General features: G+C 43.2%; 1 protein-coding gene across 1 annotated transcript in view; it reads left to right on the top strand.

The window, feature by feature from the left end:
* LOC124802504 (zinc finger protein 135-like) overlaps positions 1 to 26,365 on the top strand; it is a 136,307-nt gene that overhangs the window by 87,304 nt on the left and 22,638 nt on the right. Inside the window, exon 6 of the mRNA XM_047263328.1 lies at positions 11,666 to 11,703. Within this exon, the coding sequence (XP_047119284.1) occupies positions 11,666 to 11,703 (38 nt within the window). The remainder of the gene's footprint in view (positions 1 to 11,665; positions 11,704 to 26,365) is intronic.

The raw sequence follows: 26,365 nt of genomic DNA, 5'->3' as shown, positions 1-26,365 counted from the left end.
AGATGGGCATCTCCAAAACTGATCTGCGTTCTGTCTTATGCCACAGGATTTTTTGGCTTTGGGAGACGGAATGACAGACTAGTATGCACAACAAACTGCATGTCATTAAGGAGACTACGAATGTGTCGAAGTCTTGCATGTGGTCCTCTTACGTGGAATCAGTTGTCCCCTGCCGGCTCCGCATTGGCCACACATGGCTAACACATGGTTACCTCCTCCGTTGCAAGGACCCACCTTGGTGTCACTGTGGCTCACAAATGACAGTCATCCACCTCTTGCCAGACTGCCAACTTTTAGCCGCTCTGCAGCGGACTTTTAACTTTCCAGGCACCCTTCTCTCAGTATTGGGTGACAATGCCTCAACAGCAGCTTTAGTTTTACATTTTATTTGTGAGGGTGGGTTTTATGATTTGATCTGTGTTTTAGCGCATGTCCTTTGTCCCTCTGTGTTCTCCACCCTAGTGCTTTTAGCGTGGAGGTTTTAATGTGTTGCAGAATGGCTGGTTTCTCCTTATTATTCTCATGGTCAGCCAGCCATGGTAATCTGCTCTGTTGTTTTGATCTCTTCTACATGTTTCTTGCATCTCTCTGTGGTTTTCTTGTCTGATTTGGTCCATTTTAGTGTTTACTGACCTTCTGTCATTTTTGGGGTTTTCTCCTTTCTTGACACTGTGTTTTGTATGTTTCGATTATTTTACTCCCACCCTTGATTGGAATGAGGAACCGATGACCTAGCAGTTTGGTCCCTCCTCCCACTCTTTTAAACCAACCAACCTTATCTGTTTCCCTACAGAGGGCTCACAACTCTTTTGTGAGTACATACTTGGCTACCACAGTACCATGGGGCTCAAGCCTTTGCAGCACTGCTTCCCTTTCTGTGTTCCAATCCTATACTACCACTATCTCTCAACCGCCCCCCCCCCCCTCACTATCCCCACCCCCGTCCCCTCTGGTTTCCATCGAATGGTTTTCCTGGTGTAAACCCCGCTTGGACCTGGTACGTGATTTTGGACTCTAGTTTTCCATTTCACTTCCAACGCTCTCTACTTCTTTTCATTAATAAATACATGTTTCCGATTGTTGGGTTTGACCTGCCAACATTTTTCAAAATTTTTCAGAACTATGGATCATGCAGGGGTCGCCCAGTGTGGTGTGTGTTCCACCTTTTTGCATTTCCATCTTAGCACCCTTCCTTTTCAATAAGGTAGTACACCAAAACCCAGCATGGTAGCCATCCCAATGTGGAGGGAACTTGTCAGGTACTTGCACAGTAGTAGCCCCTGACCACGCAGGGATCACATGTTTGGTCCCCGAGGTAAAACCTACCCATTTATGCCAAGAAGTACATGTCCATCATGACTGGAGCACAAGGGCTCGGAATAGTGGATTACCAGCCAGATATCTGTTGCTGAGGCTGGGTGGCACCCATGGGGAAAGCCTTGTTTGTAGAGGGTGGCACCATGGAGGATGATTTGAATATGAAGCAGATAAAGTTTTCTCCCAATGTCTTCAGAAGGAAAGAATTCATTCAACATAGATAAAACACCAAAATGTTTCCTTCACTGGTTACGCTGTTGGAGGAACCTTGGGCAAACAACAAGCAGACAAGCAGAGAGATACTCCCTGCCTGCACCCCCCCCCCTCCCACCTCCCACGCCACCTCATAGATAAAACACCAAAATGTTTCCTTCACTGGTTCACTGGTTACGCTGTTGGAGGAACCTTGGGCAAACAACAAGCAGACAAGCAGAGAGATACTCCCTGCCTGCACCCCCCCCCCCCCTCCCACGCCACCTCATTACCTGGTTTGTACAAGGACAGAGGGTGATAATTTTTTTGGCCATAAAGCCTACATTCTTTGTGGAGACCATACAGGACAGGTTTCAGGAGTTGCAGCTATCTTCAAAATGAAGAGTGGACTAATTTTGATTAAAACAGCATCCCCTGCCCAGTCATGGGTGTTGCTTGCATGTGACAAGCTGGGTAATGTTACAAAGACTAGCACACTCCATAATAGTCTCAACATGATTCGAGGCATCATTTTCCATTGTGACTGCCTCTTGCAGTCTGGTTATGAGCTAAGCACCAACTTTGAGTGACTGGGTGTACACTTTGTCATGTCCGTAGTGAGCCAAAGGACTTTCATCTTGGTCTTTGAGGGCAATTCATTGCCTGAAAGGTCAGGGTGATGGTATACCAATGTGATGTGATACCGTACATTCCCCCCATATGCAGAACTATGAAATTCTGGCACATCTTCATGTTGTGATGCCAGCCCCGTCTGTACAGATAGTGGACGATCGTTGCAAGTCAATATTCCTTGTGCCGCACTCCCCCCCCCCCCCTCCCTCCTCCCCAACCCCACGCTGTCTGCATCAACTATGGGGAGCACCATTCTCTCTACTTACCAGACTGCACTGTCTTTCAGAGAGAAGAAGAAAAATATAAGAACATAAGATTCTGGACAGACTGACATACTAAGAGGTCAGGAAAAAGTATGAGCATCTATATCCTGCATGCATGATAGTGTTGTACACTACAACTATGGCGATTGTCCCTCCTCTGCTGACAGTAATCTCCTCCATTTTGCATCCTACAGGGAGCCGTCAGGGCTGCTTGACCATGGCTGCTCCCCTGATGGTTGGGGGCTCTCCCCCCCCCCCCCCCCCCCCCACCCACTTTGGGAGCAATGGCCCACAGGGATGCTGATCCCCATGACCCAGACACACACACACACACACACACACACACACACACACACACACACACACCACCCTTGTATGACTTCTCATGCCAGAGAAGGATCCCTCAGGACAGTCCCCTGCAAGGTTCTCACCTGTCTACAACTTCTACAACTGGATACCAGCCAGTGGCTGACATAGCCATAGACTGCTGGTCATAGGGCTTGACGATCTTCTTCGGTCCCCGAAACTAATTCAGGGAAGCTCTTCCTCGAGATCACACCACACAGAATGTCTCAGAACCTGTGTGTCTTCATACCATAGCCTTTCAACCAGTGGCAGTAGGTAACCCTGGGATATAACCTGCATCTTTGGACCCTTCACATCCACACAGTATACCAACAGCACGTTTCTCCAGAGGAATTGTAGTGCTTTTTTATTTTCCATCTGGCTGAGCTACATCATCTCTTAAGCTCCTCCCCTGCTTTCTGCATTGTCCTTCAGGAAACTTGGTTTTCAGCAACATGGACCCCCGCCATTTGTGGCTACCATGAATATTTTAAGAATTGCACCAATTATGATAGGGTGTCAAGTGGAGTTTGCACAAATGTTCTGCACTCTGTATATAGCAAACTTGGGCCTATTGATACAATTTTGGAGGCTGTGGCTGTTCAGGTAAGGGCATTTAGGATTTTAACGTCTGTAATGTTTATCTCCCATCCAGTGGCGGAGTGCCTCGGAACGTATTGTCTGCATTGGTTTCTCAACTCCCCCCGCCTTTTGTAATCTTGGGCGACTTCAGTGCCCGTAACCCTTTGGGATGGAACCACAATCACAGACTGTGGTAAAGACATGGAAAACTTACTGACAGATCTCGACCTCTAGTCTCTTGAATACTGGTGCCTCCACACACTTCATTGTGGCACATGGAACTTACTTGGCCATTGATCTTTCCATTTGTGGCCATGATCTTCTCCCGTCCATCCACTGGAGGGGTCCATGACGATCCGTGTGGTATCGACCATTTCCCAGCCTTCCTGTTCCTGCCCATGTAGATGGGCTCTCCACAATGCCGAGTGGGGTGCTTTCACCTCCACTGTCACTATGAGCTCCCCATTAAATGGAGACATTGGCGATTGTTCGTGATCCCCTCTTGGTGGAGTGGAAATTGCCGAGACCATTAAAGATCCTAGGAGAGTCTCCAACTCCATAAGTGGCATCCATCAATGGTGCACCTCATTGTCTTTGAATGCCTCCATCATTAATAAAACGACAGAAGCAAGAATGCTGTGAACGGTTCATTTCAACCATTGGATTATTTATGCCTTCTTTGGAGGTTTGGGCGAAGATCAGATGCCTTTGTGGATACCAGTCATGTACAGGCGTGCTTGGTATTTTCTTGAATGGTGCTATTTTCAATGGCCCAGATGCCATAGCTAAACATTTTGCTCTGCATTGTGTTAGAGCCTATGCATCTGAGAACTATCAATGGCAGGAGAGCATCATTATCTTGGTACTGAAATGTGGTAAACATCCCTTGTAGATGGGCAGCTATCATCCAATTAGTCTCACCAAGGCTCTCTCTAAGTTGCTTGAATGCATGGTGAGCCGGAAACTGTGTTGGCTGCTTGAATGTCGCGGCCTTCTGTCTCTGTCCCAGGACGGTTTTTGCCAAGGCCATTCCACTGTTGATAATTTGGTTTTCCTGGAGTCTGCCATCTTGGATAACTTTTGACTGAAATCAACACCATATTGCTTCCTTATGCAACATACAAAAGGCTTATGACATCACATAATGATACCATGTCCCCACTACCTTACATCTCATTTCCAATTTTTGTCCAGAACTTCTTTTCGCACCATAGTTTCCAGGTTTGATTTGGTGCTTTACATGTTACCCCCACACCCAAGAGAATGGTTCCCCACAAGGGTCTGTATTGAGTGTCCCACTCTTTTTAGTGGCCATCAATGGCCTAGCAGCAGCTGTGGTGTCTTCAGTATCACCCTCCTTGTATGCTAATGATTTTTGCTTTTACAATTGCTCCTCTAAAGTGGGTGTTGCTGAAAACAGACAGCAGGGTGTCATTTGAAAGGCACAGTCATGGACCATCATTCACAGCTTTCAGTTTTTCACCACCAAGATTCGTGTTGTGCACATCTGTCGTCATCGTATTCATTCACAACCAGAACTTTACCTCGACGACCAATTACTCACCATGGTGGAGACTTACCACATTTTGGGACTTGTCTTCTATGCCCACTGACGTTGCCTCCCCATCTTTGCCAGCTTAAGTAAAGATGCTGGCTACGCCCTAATATACTTCACTGCCTCACTAACACCAACTGGGGTACAGACGTCTGCAGCTGTACAAAGCTCTGATCCAGCCCAGTCATCATTATGGGAGTCTGACATGGTTCGGCATCGCCCTCAGAATTGTAGTCACTGTACCAGATACTTTACTGTGGGGTCTGAATTGCAATAGGAGCCCTTCAAACTAGCCGTGTGAATAGCCTACTTGCGGAGGCTGGGGTCCCTCCACGACAGATCAGGCACCAACAGCAGCCACTCAGTTATGCTATACACATTCGCAGATGCCCTAAGCACCCTACCATGCCCTTTTTCCTAGTAGGGAGTTCCACCTCCCAGAACGGAGATCCAGTTTGCAGTTCAACTACAGTGTCTCTGCTCTGAATTCCAACTTTCCCACTGTCGCCTTTTGTCAGGGAGCATGGCGTGTACCCTGATCTCGGATCTATCTCGATTTATCCTTTGGACTGAAAGATTCAGTTTACACCATGGTGTTTCACCACCTGTTTCTGGCTGTCCTCAATGCATTTCCAGGTTTGGAAGTGGTATACACTGATAGCTCAGTGATGGATGGATGAACTGGTTTTGCACACAAGCATGCAAGGTGCAGTGAACTACAATCCTTACTTAATGGCTGCAGTGTCTTTACTACTGGATTGGTGGCCATCAAATGAGCCCTTAGTCATGCTTGTTCTGCACTAGCAAGATGCTTCTAATCTGCAGTGAATCTGATCAGCCTTCAAGCTATAGACCAATCAACTATTAGTTACAAGCATACAACAGCTTATTTCAGACCTCCATCAAGCTGGACAGTTGGTTGCCTTTGTTTGGACCCCTGGACATTTTGGGATCTCAGGAAATGAAGATACCAACCTCTTGGCAAAGTTGGCTACCAGGATGCTGATTTTGGAAATGGGGTGTCTCAGAACTGGACCTTTGGTCAGCTATATGCCATCAATTGTTAAATATCCGGAACTTGGAATGGTTCACCCTGGACTTCCTAAACAGAGGGTAATAAAGCAGACCATGATAGCATGGCAGCCTTCCCATCGCGCTTCTTGAGGGAATCCTCTGTCCTTTGTCAACTACGCTTTGGCCACACTTTCGTGACCCACAGCCACATTGTCCAAGGTGAGGACCCACCGTATCGCTGATGTGGTGCCTGCCTGACAGTGACACCCACATCCTGCTAGACTACCCAAATTTGGCTGCTTTGTGGTTATCTCTTAATCTTTGGGACACACTGCCTCTGGTGCTAGCAGCTAATCTGGATTTACATTTCATGCATGAAGGTTATTTCTGCTTATCTCTGGTGAGGTGGAGCACTTTGGCCTCATTGACTGCTGATGGGTTGGAGGGACGCCCTTCACCTGCAACCGAGCGAGATGGCGCAGTGGTTAGCACACTGGACTCGCATTTGGGAGGACGACGGTTCAATCCCGTCTCCGGCCATCCTGATTTAGGTTTTCCGTGATTTCCCTAAATCGCTTCAGGCAAATGCCGGGATGGTTCCTTTGAAAGGGCACGGCCGATTTCCTTCCCCATCCTTCCCTCACCCGAGCTTGCGCTGCGTCTCTAATGACCTCGTTGTCGACGGGACGTTAAACACTAATCTCCTCCTCCTCCTCCTTCACCTGCTCTGGCCCATGGGTCCCATGGCAGCCCTTACTCCTACCCTTTTCACCGTTTTATTTTCCTTGATCTTGTATGTTCGCCATTTTTAATATTATACCTTTCCTAAAATTTCACCATATTTTTTGTTGTGCTCGGACATGTGGGTAGGTCTCTCCACATACCACGCTCTGGGCACCTCTTAAATGCATTTTGCACAGAGTGGCTCGCCCACCTTGCCCCTTTTCCTTGATTTTATCTCTGTCTTATTGTACTTTGTTTAAAATTGGGATGCCCAGATTTGCCTTTTTGTCACTCTCTTGTGAGGATTATTCCTAGTTTGATACATATAGGATGAAGGGTTTGATGACCTCTCAGTTTTGGCCCTTTAACTCTAACAACCAACCAATCAACTCTAAGTGTTAAATTTTGTTGATAAAATTCCCAATTTGATTATGACAGTGAATTACTCAGAAACATGATTCAAACTAATAAATTTGCAACAGCTTTAATTATAATAATGTCTTTCAAATGTCAGATTCTTCAGTCTACCTCCATATTACTACAATCGCTGTCCACTGTATGAAGCTTTCAGCTGATGGCTGTGGTGCTTCATTTGCCTTTGACAGTGGTTCCCACTAACATGAGTGAAATATTATGCAGTAGGACGCACATGTCAACCTAAAAACTGAGTGTAAGTATTGGTTGAATCACAATTTATTTGATAGCAAAAGACCTATATAGTTTGATTAGATACCCATTCAGGGAGCTGCTGTTGCTAAACTTGATTCTGACAGTTTGGTGCTTATTTTGGTATGTCATCAAAGCGTTGGACATGCCTGAGTTGCTGAAGCATAAACAAGTGCCTCCTCTGCATTCTGAGGAATTTGTGGTTTCTAGTGTATAAAATCTGGCCTGATGCCCCCACTGATGCCTTAGCAGGAGGTGTCGAACTATCTACATCTACATCCATACTCCGCAAGCCACCTGATGGTGTCAATGCAGACACCTCTCTTACCTCTATACACTACTGTTTGGAGAAAGTGAAACACCATGACCAAGAGATGTGATCATGATGAAATTTGTTCGACCGATGTGGCACATGACACTACACAAGTGACAGACCTGTACATGCACTATGACTGTGGAAATTCAGTATGGAGTAGTGCCGTCATGTGTTGCCTTCAGAGCCACTAGACATAATCGCATGGAATCAAAGAGCACCTGAATATGCTGCTGTGGAATACTCTGTCATGCGGTTTGTAGGTGTGTCCACAGAGCTTCAACTGTGGCCACAGGAGACCCTGATCGTGCAGGAGGCCCTGAACGAATGTGTTGCCAACTGACTGTATCCCAGAAATGTCAGGTGAACTGGCAGGCTAGTGAAGCACTGGTACATATTATTTTTCAAAGAAGGTTTGCACATTCCTCGCCACATGGGGCCAGGCGTTGTTCTACTGAAACATGGTGTGTGGAATCGATTTCAGGAGGGGCAGTGCCTCAGGCTGGTAAACCTCTGTGATGCAGTGGTAGCTGTTCTGATTGCCCTCAAGACATAGGAAGCAAGATCACATGTTATAGGCAGTGGCACCCCAAACCATTTCACATGGCGTTTGTCCACTATGAATGCAGTCTGCCAGATTGTGCTCACCACAACGGCGTTGAACACATGTGGCCATCACTGTAGGACAATTGAAGCAGGACTCATCTGAAAACACTACATTTTGCCACTCAGCATGGCAGTGTCGGCATTCACATGCCCATTGCAGTTGGTAGCATGGTGGGTTCTGGTCAATGCAAGCTGACACAATAGCACACATGCCACCAGTCCAGCCCACAGAAAATAGACATGTCCACACCTGTTGCAGTGCTGCTGCGTTTGGCCAACACTGTGAACAAAGCTATTCCGTCCATTACAGCCAAGAGGACAAGATGACAGTCATATTGCGGAGTGGTCATATTGTGTCATCTGACATCCTGTCAGAACTGTGTACAACACTCTTCTCTCCACTGGTTCCACAAACACCTCACTGTTGAAGCAGTGTGCCCAGTACAAGCCACAGTTTTATGGAACGACAAACCCACCTCCCAGAGACCAATCATTCTGCCCTGTTCATGCCAGTATTCCACCCTGTGATGTTGACAAGGCATAGTGGCACTTTGTTACACATTTTGATTTTGTATGACAGCTCCACATTGACTGAGTGTCATGTAACACTGATCTATCCAGACACACAAAAGAGGGTGCTGTTGGGCTTATGTGCACACCAGCTCTCTGCCATTTAAATCATTTATCATGGCTCTGTTGTTCTACACATCCTCTTATCCTATAGTATTGCAGACTATTACTGCTGAGTGCTTCACTTGTTACAAACAGTACTGTACTACTCTGGCACTGACCTGACACCACGTAATGGGTTGTAAGACATGGTACACCTGTGTGCATGTGATGTCAGATTCCCAGTGACAAGGCTGCATAGCATCATCTGGTATGTGCATTTCACTGCATATAACTCTTCGCTACCCATTGTTTCCAAGCACGCATCACTACTGAAAAACATATCCTGGAAGAACTGAAATGTTGCAGTACAACAAAACCAATTCCCAGTGAGGAATCTTCATACTTCGTATGAAATTACTGATATCATGATATTGCTCCTTTTGATGTTGATGAGGTGTACTGTCTCATACTACTCTTTGCTTCTATTTGTTGTGTGGCAAATAACTGACTCACAGTCTACAATCACTGATGTGGCTGTTTAGACAAGGGAGGCTGCTGTTGCACCTTCATGTGGGCTTTTTCTCTGAAGTCTGACACTGCATGTATACAGCTCTACACATACTCCAAGATTGAATTTTTTTGTGTCATCATTTCTGGCTGCTGCAGTATGCACAGAATATAATGTGCAGTTAACATAAAACACTTCAAAATAATAGTAGTAGTAGTAGTAGTAGTAGTAGTAGTAGTAGTAGTAACAACAACAACAACAACAACAACAACATTGCACCACTCTCATGCCTAGCGTAATTTGTGTATTGTTGAACAGAAACCTGTCTCGCTCACTACACATTTGACCACAAGAAATCACTGCTCACACCCACTTGTGCAGTGGAGATGAACATAGATCTATAAAATATGTGCTGTTCAGTGTCCTTGTTATTAATGGAACAATTTGACCTGTGCTCACTGATCGTAGGTCTACATGCCTCGAACAATTGTTTCAAGTTTAGAGTGTGCCTACATTATCACTTTACAGCAAGAAGTTTTTTCAGTGCAAGAAATAGCCTATCTAATTGGCATTTGCCATTTTGATGTCAATCGAGCATTAATTCAGTATTCACAAAACATTGATTGCCTACTGTCAGGGGAGGCTACAATATATGCAAAGCTGCACACAGTAAGGGCAGTGCCAACCTAGATGAAATGCTTCACACAATCAATTTTTCTGTAGGTGTTCATTACAAACAACAGTACAACCCCCTGTCATAGTGATGTATGCAGAAGATAGGCAAGGTAACACCTGGTATTGCACCACGAAAATGGCATGAGTGACTCTTCACAGTTAAGTGCAGCATTCGTCTGATACAGGATGATCATTGCAAAAGAATATGGAAGCGTGCAGGTACCAGTGCTAATGTCCGCCCCTGGTAGCTGAGTGGTCAGTGCAACAGAATGTCAATCCTAAGGGCCTGGGTTCGATTCCCGGCTGGGTCGGAGATTTTCTCCACTCAAGGGTTGGGTGTTGTGTTGTCCTAATAATCATCATTTCATCCCCATTGACACACAAGTCGCCCAAGTGGTGTCAAATCAAAAGGCTTCACCCGGCGAACGGTCTACCCAACAGGAGGCCCTAGTCACATGACATTTACTAGTGCTCATGTGAATCACAGTCCCACAGGATCAGCAGGCAAGTGGGATCAGCTGTGTATTGTACCAGTATCACATATGGCTGTCAGGTGCATCTCAGCCGTATCGAGGGTAATTAGAGGGCCGTGCAGTGATAGAACATGATCCTCCAACCCACTGTTCTGCACTACAGTCGACGTTTGTCATGTGTTTGTCTTTCGAGAGAATAAAGTGTGATTGGATTGTGCCCACCTCGTGAATACGGTCCTCTGGCAGGCAGTAATCTGCTAAATGGAATGGCCAGCAGGACCTTTTGAAATGAATCAGTTTGAACATACATGGGAGCAGTTGACACTTGCACACCAGATATTCTGAGGATGACCACCAGTAAAGTAAGTTTCCAGTTCGAGTAATAGTGTGGCGATATCCTTATGGGCAGAGAATGCTGTGAAGCATGTGAGCATGTTAGAAATGCGTGGCTGGAGCAGTGCTGTACTGAATGTTCCCCAGCAGCAGATTTTGGTATAACAGGTGTGCAAAGTTGTGCACTTTTAAGCAGAATGCCTTCATTTTGGTTACTGGTGTGTTTTATTTCGCAGTAAAATTATTGTCTAGTTTCACAATCTTTGTTCTTTCACCCTTTGCTCCCCTGGAATCCAAACACATGCAGGTGGTGCAAAACATTTTAGAAAGGAGAGCTGCAGCCTGTGTTGGTACATGGTGCCAGATACATCAGCCAGAACCAAAATGTATGAAAAAAAAATTCACATGACCAATTTTCTTTTCTGTAGAAAAGAGCTATTTTAGTGTCCTGCTGAAGTTAGAGAAGATTGATATTTCCCATGCAGTTACCATAACATCTTGTACAGTAGTGCTTTGTACTGTTTGTTGAACACTGCCACACACACTGACTCTGGGATGCCAAAAGTTACAAATTTACTTTCAGTGTCAAATCATGGCTTGGTGTTTTCTGCTTGAAACTTTCCTGAAGAGCTAACAGATTCTGCATGTTGTTATTGATGTCAACAGAGGGTGATATCTTATTGATTTCATAACTTGTGCTTCAACAGTGTGTGTAATATTGAAATATTATATATTATTCCCTAAAAATGTAATGACTTGGAACTATCTGTATATATTTGCAATTTAATCACCAAACAAAAATATTGTTTGGTGATAATATGAGTTGTTACCTGATTTTATTCTTAATTTTTACAGGTACATCATTCCGAGGACAGAGATTCAGTTCATGAAAGGTATTCTTTTCATTTTAGTATCATTTTTTAGAAATAGTGTTCACAATGAAAAATTAATTGTGAAACATTGTTTGCTGTTGTCAATGTAATTTCAGTGTGATTCCACCTGCTCACAGTTTTATATCTATTTTCAAACCTCAACCTACTATGCAGTCATAAAAAAGAAATAATTTTTGTGCCTAAGGTTGTAAATGCAAGTTTAACACCTGCTACTAATAAGGTTGCCACTTTAGGGATGTTCCCCTCCCTAACCTGTTAAAATAATTACAGAATTGCAAAATAAGGCTACCGTGGTAGAGGTAATGGGGGATATTGGCATTGCCTCAGGCCAGTGGGTAAACATGTGCACCATGGCAAGGGGTTAGCGGCAGCCATCATAGGGCCGACAATGTCCACTTAAACATGTGTGAAGCAACGCCGAACATATGGAAAGGAGGCGATGGGGGCATGTGCACAGTGGCTGACCTTCGCACTCTGGCAAGCAATACATTGAAGGCATAGTCCGGAAGCGGCGTCCGATGAAGGTGGGCAAGTTCTGTGCCATTCTCCTGGGTGATGTTAAGTGCCGTGTAGTCCAATGATGAAGCGACTATATAAGCTCTAACACAGGGATGTGGGCTGCAGATAGGTGGCGGGTGGGGGGGGAATGTGGGTCATCCATGAGGCGTGCAGAGATAGTCCATGCAGCTGTGATAAACACGGTGTCCAGGTGGTGCAAGTGGTCAAAGCACCTGCCTAATGAGCAGGAGATCCCGGGTTCTAATCCTGGTTTTCACTAGTCGCTGCCGATGCCACACGAAGTCCTGATGCAGCTGGTGTCAATGATCCCTCTCCTTTGCTTCCTTTCTGTCCCCTCGTCCTTAAATTTAAATCGCTTGTTGTTTAATTAGCATCAGTAACAGTGATTTTTGAATGCACATCAGTTGACACACAGCTGATAATTTTACAATTAAAAAATATATTCCTATTAAACATCACTTTTTACATAACAGCACAAAATGGAGTTTATATAAAAGAATTATCCCATGCCACATCGAAAATTCCTTTCTCATTTAATGCCAGTTTCCTTGAAAAAGATAAGTTAATAAATCGTGTTGAAGATTTTGTAATAAAGGTTTGAAAGACTATAATTACTGACTAGCACATAATAATAGTTTAATGAACAGAAAACAGAACTTTTTATTCCATATTATTGTCCAGAAATTTTGTTACTTAATTCCAGACAGTTTAATGTGAAAAAGTTATTGACCATGTGGGGGGAGGTGGTACTAGGTGTATCAGAAGACTGTCGTGGGATTCTAATTTTTTTTATCTTGCTGTTTTTTAAAATATTACATTTCCTCCATAAAAATTGTTGAACCAAATATGTTTGTTATTTCAGAAGATCATTTGAAAACATTTATTGACTTGAAAGCAAGCTATACTTCCAACCTTTAAAGCTGATCATTCCATTCCTGGACTGCTACCTAATTACACCAGCTTCTCTCCGATACTGAATAGTATTTTTTTCATCTCGTGACATAGTCTTGATAATCATCTGATTAAAGTACAGGAGACGGGAAAAACGGTATTGTGCCATAATTCACTTTTATAAAATTGTAGGTAATGAGGCAGTGGAACAGTATTCTAACGTTAAGAATTTTTTCCTGACAGTGAACCGGTGTGTTTACATAATAATGTTAATAATGAATGACATCCTGCTTAAATTACCAATTTGTTATTTATGAACTCTTCCACTGAGTAGGAACATTTCTGTATCAGACTATTGTGTAGCAACCTGCTTTGCTTATACAGACAATGGTGAGTATTCTTGATAGCTCAGATTGTTGTAGAGAATTAATGTGACAAGCTTAGCAGTGACATTTAGTACAAGAAATCAGTTGCAGAAGATTTTCTGTCTATAATTCCTTATCATCAATTCAAAATAACTGTAGTACACAAATTCCCACATGTCCATGTCGGTGGCACTGGTTCCCCAAGTTACTCGATAGGTGCCCGGTATACGTGTTCAAGTTAGAATTCTTATGAGAGTATTGTGAAAGAACTTAAGTCACAGGCAGGCACAATAAAAAGACTGCTATACGTTTCAACTTTCGGTCAGAAGGCCTTAATCTAGAGTACGCACACACACGCACACACACACACACACACACACACACATCACTGTCTATGGCCACCAAGGCCAGATTTCGATTGACTGCACCTGATGGGAGAAGCTATCAGTGAATGGTGGAGGTATGGAGGAGGCTGGGTTGAGAGGGGGAGGGATAGCAGGTTAGGGGTGAGAAGGGGGAGTGTAGTGCTCCTTTTGTGAGTGCATGCACAAATGTGCTAGAGACATAATATTGTCCTTACTCAATTGTGAATTTTCCATTGTTTAGTTTAAATTCTTATCTAGATTTAGTCCTGAAAATCTGGTAGGATTCAGTTCTGTTATGTCCTTATTTTTATGGCATACCTGTAACCTTACATTTTTGATTGTTGTGTCTCAAATTGTGCCATATGCGCTTTTGAGATCTTCAGTACCAATCTGTTTCTAAGTTGTTCAGCGTATTAATTACGAAGTGAACAATGTTCAAAAGACAGATTGCTACTTACTGTAAAGAGACACATCAAGTTGCAGACAGGCACATTTAAGACACTTGCATGCAGCTTTTGGCCGCAGCCTTCGTCAGTGACACACGCCAGTCACACACACGAGCAAGCACACTTCACGTACACACGCCTGCCAACTCCAGCACTTCAGGCCGGAATGCCTACCAGGAGTTTCCATTGTTTACTTATGAAATCGAAGATATTTTCAGCTTCACTATTTTCAGTTAAAATGCATGTATCATCTGCAGACAGAACTAAAGGTAAGTTGGCATAGCCGGGTAAATCATTAACATCTGTATTACTAAACCACTGCCCCAGTACCTGCTACCAGTTTTACGTTGCCCATCGGAAATTTTATGTTCTATATTTTGCTTAGTTATTGACTGAATTCAAAATGCTATCACAATCTGTTCATTCAGAGGTACGATCTTATGTAAAAAAATTTAACACAGTAAGATAATTGTTGCAGTTAGAAACTTTGTGTTTGGCTTGAGGCAGTGTAACTGACTGCAAATGGCTGGACTATATTCATCCCATATTTGAGAATGACTTAGTGACTTCTGACAAACTTTACACCTAATTTCAAACTTTTGCGAAGCTTTTTCTCATTGACACCCCTACAAAATGATGACAGGAAAAAAGTTTATCACTTACTACATTATCACTCTTCATACCATCAAAGTTCAGCATCAGCATCTTAATTCATTACTTCTCTACTAACGACTCTGCAACACTGTTTGCAGACAATATCTGTACACACCACTGAATACACATGTAAAATTATGTTGTTGTACAACACACAGTTCAGGAGATGCATGAATAACTGGTTTTTGCTCTGCTTAAAATTGAGCACAAATTGCCTAGACTAAGCTGGAGTTAGACAAAAATATGGAAACACTGAACAAAAATGCAGATGCTAGTCAAGCTTGCGAGTTGCAGCATTGTGTTTAACCACAGATGCTCCTGCACAGTGTCCTCAGTACATTACAAGTGTCAGTCACGGTCAGAACAGTGTTCATTGTAGTTGTGAGTGCATTATTTCGGAGCTAAGTGAATCTGAATGTGAGCGAACTGTTGGTGCTTGTGTGGCAGGTGCTTCCATAACTGAGTTCGCTGAGGTATTTGGTGTTTCAGGCGGAACCTTATCGAAGATTTATACCGCGTATGGGGAAAGTGGAAAAATATTGTCTGTTAAGTCACAATGCAGATGAAATGTGTATTCAGTGATTGTGACAGATGGTCATTGAAGAGGACTGTGACAAAAAATAAGAGGATGACAGCAGCAAAAGTCCCAGCAGAGCTTGAATGTCGTACTTGCAAACCCTGTGAGCACCAAACCGACACAAAAGAACCTCCATAAGTAGGCAATTTCAGGGCAAGCTGGAATTCGGAAACCACTCATGACTGAAGCAAATTTTAATAAAATAATCCGTCTTTGATCGCAAAAAGAAAGAAAAGGAAATGTTAAATTTCAGTGATTCCTTATAATCTGAAAATGATCTGGTCACCAAAAAAAAAAAAACTTTTTGTGATTGAAGGCTGATTATGTTATTAAAATTAGGTTTAGGTCACCGTGTTTGCTTAGTGATGCAAATTCCCAGAACTGGAAAATTTGGTTCCAGAGCCATAAAACCAGGACTGTCGAGCAATGGAACAATTTCATTTGGTCAGATGTATCTTGTTTCACACTATTTACAACTTTAGGCTGAGTTTCCATCACAAGAGTGAAACATCACAGGTATTTGGTGGTAATTTGGGCTGTTATATTGTGCTATTCCATGTGCCCCGTGGTAACTCTGCAAGGTCACATTATTGCCAAGCATTAAGTGACCATTTCTGCTGACCAGGTCCATTCCACAGTACAGTGTTTGTTCCAAGATGACAGGCCCCTATTCACACCAGCTTGTATCATCTGGGACTGGTTTTGTGCGTTTGAGGATGAATTGTCACATCTCCCCAGGCCACCACAGCCACCAGATGATCTCACTGTTAATGAGCCTTTATGGTCTACTTCCCCCCCATGAACCATGGACCCTGCCGTTGGTGGGGAGGCTTGCGTGCCTCAGCGATACAGATAGCCGTACCGTAGGTGCAACCACAACGGAGGGGTATCTGTTGAGAGGCCAGACAAACATGTGGTTCCTGAAGAGGAGCAGCAGCCTTTTCAGTAGTTGCAAGGGCAACAGTCTGGATGATTGACTGATCTGGCCTTGTAACAATAACCAAAACGGCCTTGCTGTGCTGGTACTGCGAACGGCTGAAAGCAAGGGGAAACTACAGCCGTAATTTTTCCCGAGGGCATGCAGCTTTATTGTATGATTACATGATGATGGCGTCCTCTTGGGTAAAATATTCCGGAGGTAAAATAGTCCCCCATTCGGATCTCCGGTCGGGGACTACTCAAAAGGATGTCGTTATCAGGAGAAAGAAAACTGGCGTTCTACGGATCGGAGCGTGGAATGTCAGATCCCTTAATCGGGCAGGTAGGTTAGAAAATTTAAAAAGGGAAATGGATAGGTTGAAGTTAGATATAGTGGGAATTAGTGAAGTTCGGTGGCAGGAGGAACAAGACTTCTGGTCAGGTGACTACAGGGTTATAAACACAAAATCAAATAGGGGTAATGCAGGAGTAGGTTTAATAATGAATAGTAAAATAGGAATGCGGGTAAGCTACTACAAACAGCATAGTGAACGCATTATTGTGGCCAAGATAGATACGAAGCCCACACCTACTACAGTAGTACAAGTTTATATGCCAACTAGCTCTGCAGATGACGAAGAAATTGAAGAAATGTATGATGAAATAAAAGAAATTATTCAGATTGTGAAGGGAGACGAAAATTTAATAGTCATGGGTGACTGGAATTCGAGTGTAGGAAAAGGGAGAGAAGGAAACATAGTAGGTGAATATGGATTGGGGGACAGAAATGAAAGAGGAAGCCGCCTTGTAGAATTTTGCACAGAGCACAACATAATCATAACTAACACTTGGTTTAAGAATCACGAAAGAAGGTTGTATACATGGAAGAACCCTGGAGATACTAAAAGGTATCAGATAGATTATATAATGGTAAGACAGAGATTTAGGAACCAAGTTTTAAATTGTAAGACATTTTCAGGGGCAGATGTGGACTCTGACCACAATCTATTGGTTATGACCTGTAGATTAAAACTGAAGAAACTGCAAAAAGGTGGGAATTTAAGGAGATGGAACCTGGATAAACTAAAAGAACCAGAGGTTGTACAGAGATTCAGGGATAGCATAAGGGAGCAATTGACAGGAATGGGGGAAATAAATACAGTAGAAGAAGAATGGGTAGCTTTGAGGGATGAAGTAGTGAAGGCAGCAGAGGATCAAGTAGGTAAAAAGACGAGGGCTAGTAGAAATCCTTGGGTAACAGAAGAAATACTGAATTTAATTGATGAAAGGAGAAAATATAAAAATGCAGTAAATGAAACAGGCAAAAAGGAATACAAACGTCTCAAAAATGAGATCGACAGGAAGTGCAAAATGGCTAAGCAGGGATGGCTAGAGGACAAATGTAAGGATGTAGAGGCCTATCTCACTAGGGGTAAGATAGATACCGCCTACAGGAAAATTAAAGAGACCTTTGGAGATAAGAGAACGACTTGTATGAATATCAAGAGCTCAGATGGAAACCCAGTTCTAAGCAAAGAAGGGAAAGCAGAAAGGTGGAAGGAGTATATGGAGGGTCTATACAAGGGCGATGTACTTGAGGACAATATTATGGAAATGGAAGAGGATGTAGATGAAGATGAAATGGGAGATATGATACTGCGTGAAGAGTTTGACAGAGCACTGAAAGACCTGAGTCGAAACAAGGCCCCCGGAGTAGACAATATTCCATTGGAACTACTGACGGCCATGGGAGAGCCAGTCCTGACAAAACTCTACCATCTGGTGAGCAGGATGTATGAAACAGGCGAAATACCCTCAGACTTCAAGAAGAATATAATAATTCCAATCCCAAAGAAAGCAGGTGTTGACAGATGTGAAAATTACCGAACTATCAGCTTAATAAGTCACAGCCGCAAAATACTAACACGAATTCTTTACAGACGAATGGAAAAACTGGTAGAAGCCAACCTCGGGGAAGATCAGTTTGGATTCCGTAGAAACACTGGAACACGTTGAGGCAATACTGACCTTACGACTTATCTTATAAGAAAGAATAAGGTAAGGCAAGCCTACGTTTCTAGCATTTGTAGACTTAGAGAAAGCTTTTGACAATGTTGACTGGAATACTCTCTTTCAAATTCTAAAGGTGGCAGGGGTAAAATACAGGGAGCAAAAGGCTATTTACAATTTGTACAGAAACCAGATGGCAGTTATAAGAGTCGAGGGACATGAAAGGGAAGCAGTGGTTGGGAAGGGAGTAAGACAGGGTTGTAGCCTCTCCTCGATGTTGTTCAATCTGTATATTGAACAAGCAGTAAAGGAAACAAAAGAAAAATTAGGAGTAGGTATTAAAATTCATGGAGAAGAAATAAAAACTTTGAGGTTCGCCGATGACATTGTAATTCTGTCAGAGACAGCAAAGGACTTGGAAGAGCAGTTGAATGGAATGGACAGTGTCTTGAAAGGAGGATATAAGATGAACATCAACAAAAGCAAAATGAGGATAATGGAATGTAGTCGAATTAAGTCGGGTGATTCTGAGGGAATTAGATTAGGAAATGAGGCACTTAAAGTAGTAAAGGAGTTTTGCTATTTGGGGAGCAAAATAACTGATGATGGTCGAAGTAGAGAGGATATAAAATGTAGGCTGGCAATGGCAAGGAAAGCGTTTCTGAAGAAGAGAAATTTGTTAACATCCAGTATTGATTTAAGTGTCGTATGGAGTGTAGCCACATATGGAAGTGAAACATGGACGATAAATAGTTTGGACAAGAAGAGAATAGAAGCTTTCGAAATGTGGTGCTACAGAAGAATGCTGAAGATTAGATGGGTAGATCACATAACTAATGAGGAAGTATTGAATAGGATTGGGGAGAAGAGAAGTTTGTGGCACAACTTGACCAGAAGAAGGGATCGGTTGGTAGGACATGTTCTGAGGCATCAAGGGATCACCAATTTAGTATTGGAGGGCAGCGTGGAGGGTAAAAATCGTAGAGGGAGACCAAGAGATGAATACACAAAGCAGATTCAGAAGGATGTAGGTTGCAGTAGGTACTTCGAGATGAAGCAGCTTGTACAGGATAGGGTAGCACGGGTTACAGCATCAAACCAGTCTCTGGACTGAAGACCACAACAACAACATGGTCTACTTTGGAGAGGTGGTGCTTGAACCCTGTCCGTCTCCATCAGCATTTCTTGAACTTTCCCGTTTTGGAGGAAGAATGGTGTATTTTCCCACTCCAAGATGACTGGAAGCTTTTTTGAATGCCAACAGTTTTCCTACATGGTGTTAGGTATGGTGGTGTGTGTGTGTCTGGTGTTCTCATATTTTTCTACACCCCTGTAAACATGACCTAAGTCACTGTAGCACATTGCCTTTAATCCCTTGATGTATCTACACTGCTGGCCACCGTAAATGCAACACCCTGAAGGAAGCATCTGAATCAAGGGAAATTTACACCATGGGTTTGCAGCGATTAGATATGCAACTGATTAGAATTTCAGCGCAGACGCACATCACGCGCACCTGTGGCGCCACCTCATAGCGCCATTTAAGGCTTGGCGATTTCGACGAGTGTACTTTCGGCACGTGTGTTTACCTTGTTGTTATTTTACAAGGCGATCAGTTATGCCTCGTAGACAACAGCGAACATCGTTTGAACAAGTATCCGAGTTCGACAGAGGAAGGATAGTGGCTAACCAAGATTGTGGATTATCATACAGAGAAATCGCCAGTCGTGTTGGACGAAACCAAACAACTGTAATGCGGATATGTGACTGTTGGATGCAGGATGGTACGACGGACCGACGTGGTCGATCGCGTTCACCTCGGTGCACCACTGCACGTGCTGATAGGCAAATTGTGCGCATGGCAGTGACGGATCGCTCAGTGACATCCCGAACAATAGCACAGCACATTGCTTCTGAAACGCATCATCCAGTGTCTGCGCGTACCATTCGACGCCGTTTACAGCAGAGTGGTCTGTCCGCAAGACGTCCATTGCTTCGTCTACCATTGACGCAGAACCACAGACGTCTCCGTCGCCAATGGTGTGATGACAGACGGATGTGGACGGCAGAATGGAATGACGTTGTCTTTACTGACGAGGCACGCTTCTGTCTGCAGCACCACGATGGTCGGATTTGAGTGTGGAGACACCGTGGAGAGAGGATGCTGGACAGCTGCATTATGCACCGCCACACTGGTCTTGCACCGGGTATTATGGTATGGGGCGGTATTGGATATTACTCTCGCACGCCTCTAGTACGCATTGCCGGTACTTTAAATAGCCGGCGCTACATATCCGAGGTGCTGGAGCCAGTTGTCCTTCCTTACCTTCAGGACGCGGCCACAGCCATATTTCAACAGGATAATGCGCGACCACACGTGGCACGCATTGTCCAAAGGTTCTTCGTCAATAACCAGATTGAAGTGCTTCCCTGGCCGGCTCGCTCTCCGAATCTTTCGCCGATAGAAACATGTGGTCCATGGTTGCTCAACGAGTGACCCAGATTACATCCCCAGCTACCACACCAGATGATCTTTGGCAACGTGTGGAAGCTGCTTGGGCTGCTGTACCCCAGGAACACATCCAACATCTCTTTGACTCAATGCCGAGACGTGTGGCAGCGGTGATCTCCAACAATGGCGGCTGCTCTGGCTACTGATTCTGGCAGGAACCACATGTCACAGACGTCTGTAAACGTAATCATTTGATACTTGGTCAACATGTTATCTACAAAATAAATTTTGTTGTGCTACCTCTTGTCTTTCGTGGTGTTGCATTTACGGTGGCCGGCAGTGTACTTTAGGGATTGTCAAGATGTGGTTTATGGATCAAAGCCTTTTGTAAGGTCACAAAATATTACTGTAACTTTATTATTGTCGTCTAACAAGATGCTAATCTTATCAATATACTTATTTATGGCATGTACATATCTCCTTGTTGGAAACCAAATTGGGTGTTCAGAATAATCTCATGTTTTATAATAAAACATTTGCATCTGGATTGCAACTACCTTTGCAAATACATTTGGGAAAAAAAGGAAAGAGATATTAGCATGATATTTCCCCATTTCTTCCCCTGAGAATATTTTAATACATCTTCAAACTAAAAGATGCTGAAAGAAACATGTTTGTCTGTCAAGAGGGTAATGCACAAAATCTTCAACAATTATCATTGTAGAATATTATAGGCAGACACCCCCCCACCCCCCACCCCACCACCACCACCACCACCACCACCACCACCACCACCACCACCACCACCACATCCAAAGAAATTTTTGTCATATGTAAAGGTGATCAGTACCATCTAGAGTCAGTGCCCAGACTGACAGATGGAACAAAAGTAGAGATGTTGAATATCATTTTCAAATGTTCCTTTACAAAAGTAAATGCAGGAGTATTGCCCAGTTTATTTCCTACACCATTTCAAATATAAGTGATACAGATATTAGTATCAGTGCCATTGAAAAATGGTTGACATTGCTAAAATTGAACTAAGCTCATGGTTCCAAAAGAATCCATATCTGGTTCTGTACAGAAGCTGCGGCTGAGTTAGTCCTTTCTTCCAACTACAGTTTTATCATAAATCCCTTGAACAAAGAGTAGAGCCAGTTCTTGGGAAAAAAAGCACAGGTCACATCGATTTACAAGAAGGGTAGCAGAAGTGATACCCAGAACTGTCACCCATTATCCTTGACATCCGTCATTAAAGAATCCCGAGCTCAGACATAATGAGGTACGTTGAACACAATGATTGATCCTTACCACCCAGAATGGATTTCAAAAACATTGGACATGCAAAACCTAGTACACACTTTTTCCCCATGACACTCTCAAAGCCATGGACAAGACAGTCAGGGGTATACATTATTTCTTGATTTCTGAAAAGCATTTGAAACACTCTGGTGCCACAGTGGAATTGTATAACACATCGTACACTACCAGGTGATAGTCCGTTGCCGTTTATAATGGCATGGGTTATGTGTGCATCATCCACTTTTCTGCCTACTTTTGACAAATGTGTAGAAATTGCTAGACAGTAATGGTGTATGAAAGATGTCACCGGGGGCAGGAATGGCATCAGATAGTGTTTGCTGATGAATCCAGGTTCTGTTTGAAAATTATGGCTGCATTGTGGTTCTCTGCAGACAGGGGTGAGGCATCACAGTGACATGGTGCGGGTTCCTATTGGGTACAGCCACAAATCACAGTTGGTGCGTGTCGAGGGCACTGTGAACAGTGTGATCTATGTGAATGGCATCCTGCGACCTGTAGCCATACCCTTTCTGCACAACACACCAGACACCATTTTTTCAGCAAGACAATGTACGACCATTTGTTGCTGCATGAAAAGGTGCCTTCTTGGTGTCACAGGATGTCAGCCTTTTGCCTGGCCTGCCATATCACCAGACTTGTAACTAATCAAATATGTGTGGGATGTGGTGAAATGACAGGTGCAGTGTTGTGACCCAATGCCAACCACCATAGATGAACTTTCGAACCAGGTGAATGCAGCACGGATGGCTGTACCATAGGACCATTCACACATTATATACGTCGATACCGACAAGCACGGTTAAAGTTATCAGGGCCTGTGTCAGAATCTGTGCCTACTAGACAACAGGACACATGCTGAACCGAGGTGACTGAAATGCTAATAATTTCTGTGGTGTTTTGTTTTTTCTGAACATAAGTATTCAAACACAGGCAGCAGATCAGCTACTTTCTATTTTTATTATAAACAGTGAATGAATCATTAAGTTTTTAATTTATTCATGTTGTCTTAATTTTATTTCTCATTTATTATTTCATGAAAATGTCAGGAAAGTAAGCTTTTTTTTTTAACCGAGGTATCTGGCCCAATTATTCATAGATTTTGAATGCACCCATGTTGGTTTTTTAACATATTTGAACACCTTCTAAGTTTATTTCTGAATGAACCATAAGTTGATTTTTGAATGCGTGCATAGTGTATTTGATGTCTGTCGGGAATTCTCGTCGTATCTAGAAATAAACTTCCCTGCAGACAGAAGGGGATGGGGCTATGCGAGCTTGGTGGAATAAAGCCGAACGGATGAATGGCAATTGCAGTCTGATTACATGGTTGATTGGGTTTGCGAATGATCAGCGTTGTTATACTTACTAGCGAAATCCATAGGTTCAGACAACCAGAGTGGAAATAAATGACTAACAGGAATAACAGGTAAGAAAGATTATGTATTATCTTCTCAGTGCACTCAAGAAAATGGAATTTTGGCAGAAAATTTTGGGCCAGAACACTACACTAGTAAGGGCCAATTGTGCAGTCTCAGGCCAGCAGCCGCTTAAGTTCTGTTCTGGAAGCAGCGTGGAAAATGTGTTCTATGAACATTTAACAACTCCTGACCGGAGAATAATCGCGGGATAACAAAACTGATGATTCTGACAGGGTTAGTGAAGTTAACCGGCGAATAAGTTTTAACAATGGCAGGAATAGTTACAGAATCAGTGATAAGATTGTTTGTTAGAATGAGGAAGGAGAAGAAACGGGGACGTCACACAAATTGTTGTTGTTGTTGTTGTTGTGGTCTTCAGTCCTGAGACTGGTTTGATGCAGCTCTCCATGCTACTCTATCCTGTGCAAGCTTTTTCATCTCCCAGTACCTACTGCAACCTACATCCTTCTGAATCTGCTTAGTGTATTCATCTCTTGGTCTCCCTCTACGATTTTTACCCTCCACGCTGCCCTCCAATACTAAATTGGTGATCCCTTGATGCCTCGGAACATGTCCTACCAACCGATCCCTTCTTCTGGTCAAGTTGTGCCACAAACTTCTCTTCTCCCCAATCCTATTCAATACTTCCTCATTAGTTATGTGATCTACCCATCTAATCTTCAGCATTCTTCTATAGCACCACATTTCGAAAGCTTCTATTCTCTTCTTGTCCAAACTATTTATCGTCCATGTTTCACTTCCATACATGGCTACACTCCATACGAATACTTTCAGAAATGACTTCCTGACACTTAAATCAATACTGGATGTTAACAAATTTCTCTTCTTCAGGAACGCTTTCCTTGCCATTGCCAGCCTACATTTTATATCCTCTCTACTTCGACCATCATCAGTTATTTTGCTCCCCAAATAGCAAAACTCCTTAACTACTTTAAGTTCCTCATTTCCTAATCTAATTCCCTCAGCATCACCCGACTTAATTAGACTACATTCCATTATCCTTGTTTTGCTTTTGTTGATGTTCATCTTATATCCTCCTTTCAAGACACTGTCCATTCCATTCAACTGCTCTTCCAAGTCCTTTGCTGTCTCTGACAGAATTACAATGTCATCGGCGAACCTCAAAGTTTTTATTTCTTCTCCATGAATATTAATACCTACTCCGAATTTTTCTTTTGTTTCCTTTACTGCTTGCTCAATATACAGATTGAACAACATCGGGGAGAGGCTACAACCCTGTCTTACTCCCTTCCCAACCACTGCTTCCCTTTCATGTCCCTCGACTCTTATAACTGCCATCTGGTTTCTGTACAAATTGTAAATAGCCTTTCGCTCCCTGTATTTTACCCCTGCCACCTTTAGAATTTGAAAGAGAGTATTCCAGTCAACATTGTCAAAAGCTTTCTCTAAGTCTACAAATGCTAGAAACGTAGGTTTGCCTTTCCTTAATCTTTCTTCTAAGATAAGTCGTAAGGTCAGTATTGCCTCACGTGTTCCAGTGTTTCTACGGAATCCAAACTGATCTTCCCCGAGGTTGGCTTCTACTAGTTTTTCCATTCGTCTGTAAAGAATTCGTGTTAGTATTTTGCAGCTGTGACACAAATCTTCCCCGAGGTTGGCTTCTACTAGTTTTTCCATTTGTCTGTAAAGAATTCGTGTTAGTATTTTGCAGCTGTGACACAAATTATGGAAGAATATCACGATTCCAAATTTATATTAAAAAATTCATACTACTACTTTTCGATCTCATGCATGAGAAACTGGAGAGAATAAATGAAATGTGAAACTACAGGGTGATTCAAAAAGAATACCACAACTTTAAAAATGTGTATTTAATGAAAGAAACATAATATAACCTTCTGTTATACATCATTACAAAGAGTATTTAAAAAGGTTTTTTTTTTCACTCAAAAACAAGTTCAGAGATGTTCAATATGGCCCCCTCCAGACACACGAGCAATATCAACCCGATACTCCAACTCGTTCCACACTCTCTGTAGCATATCAGGCGTAACAGTTTGGATAGCTGCTGTTATTTCTCGTTTCAAATCATCAATGGTGGCTGGGAGAGGTGGCCGAAACACCATATCCTTAACATACCCCCATAAGAAAAAATTGCAGGGGGTAAGATCAGGGCTTCTTGGAGGCCAGTGATGAAGTGCTCTGTCACGGGCTGCCTGGCGGCCGATCCATCGCCTCGGGTAGTTGACGTTCAGGTAGTTACGGACAGATAAGTGCCAATGTGGTGGCGCTCCATCCTGCTGAAATATGAATTGTTGTGCTTCTTGTTTGAGCTGAGGGAACAGCCAATTCTCTAACACCTCCAGTTACAGTAGCACCTTCGAAGAAAAAGCGACCAAAAACTTTATTGGCTGAAATGGCACAGAAAATGATCACCTTAGGCGAGTCACGTCCATACTGAATTGTTTCCCGCGGATTCTCAGTGCCCCATATACAGACATTGTGACGGTTGACTTTCCCGTTAGTGTGGAAAGTTGCTTCATCACTAAACACAACCTTTGAAACGAAAGATTCATCTGTTTCCATTTGAGCAAGGATAAAATTACAGAAATCGATTCTTTTAATTTTATCAGCTGCAGACAGTGCTTGAACCAATTTCAGACGATAAGGTTTCATAACTAACCTTTTTCGTAGGACTCTCCGTACAGTTGATTGTGGAATTTGCAGCTCTCTGCTAGCTCT

This window comes from Schistocerca piceifrons, chromosome 6 (genome assembly GCF_021461385.2).
Source record: "Schistocerca piceifrons isolate TAMUIC-IGC-003096 chromosome 6, iqSchPice1.1, whole genome shotgun sequence".
Taxonomy (NCBI): Eukaryota; Metazoa; Arthropoda; class Insecta; order Orthoptera; family Acrididae; genus Schistocerca; species Schistocerca piceifrons.
This window is presented reverse-complemented; position numbering and strand designations above follow the sequence as displayed.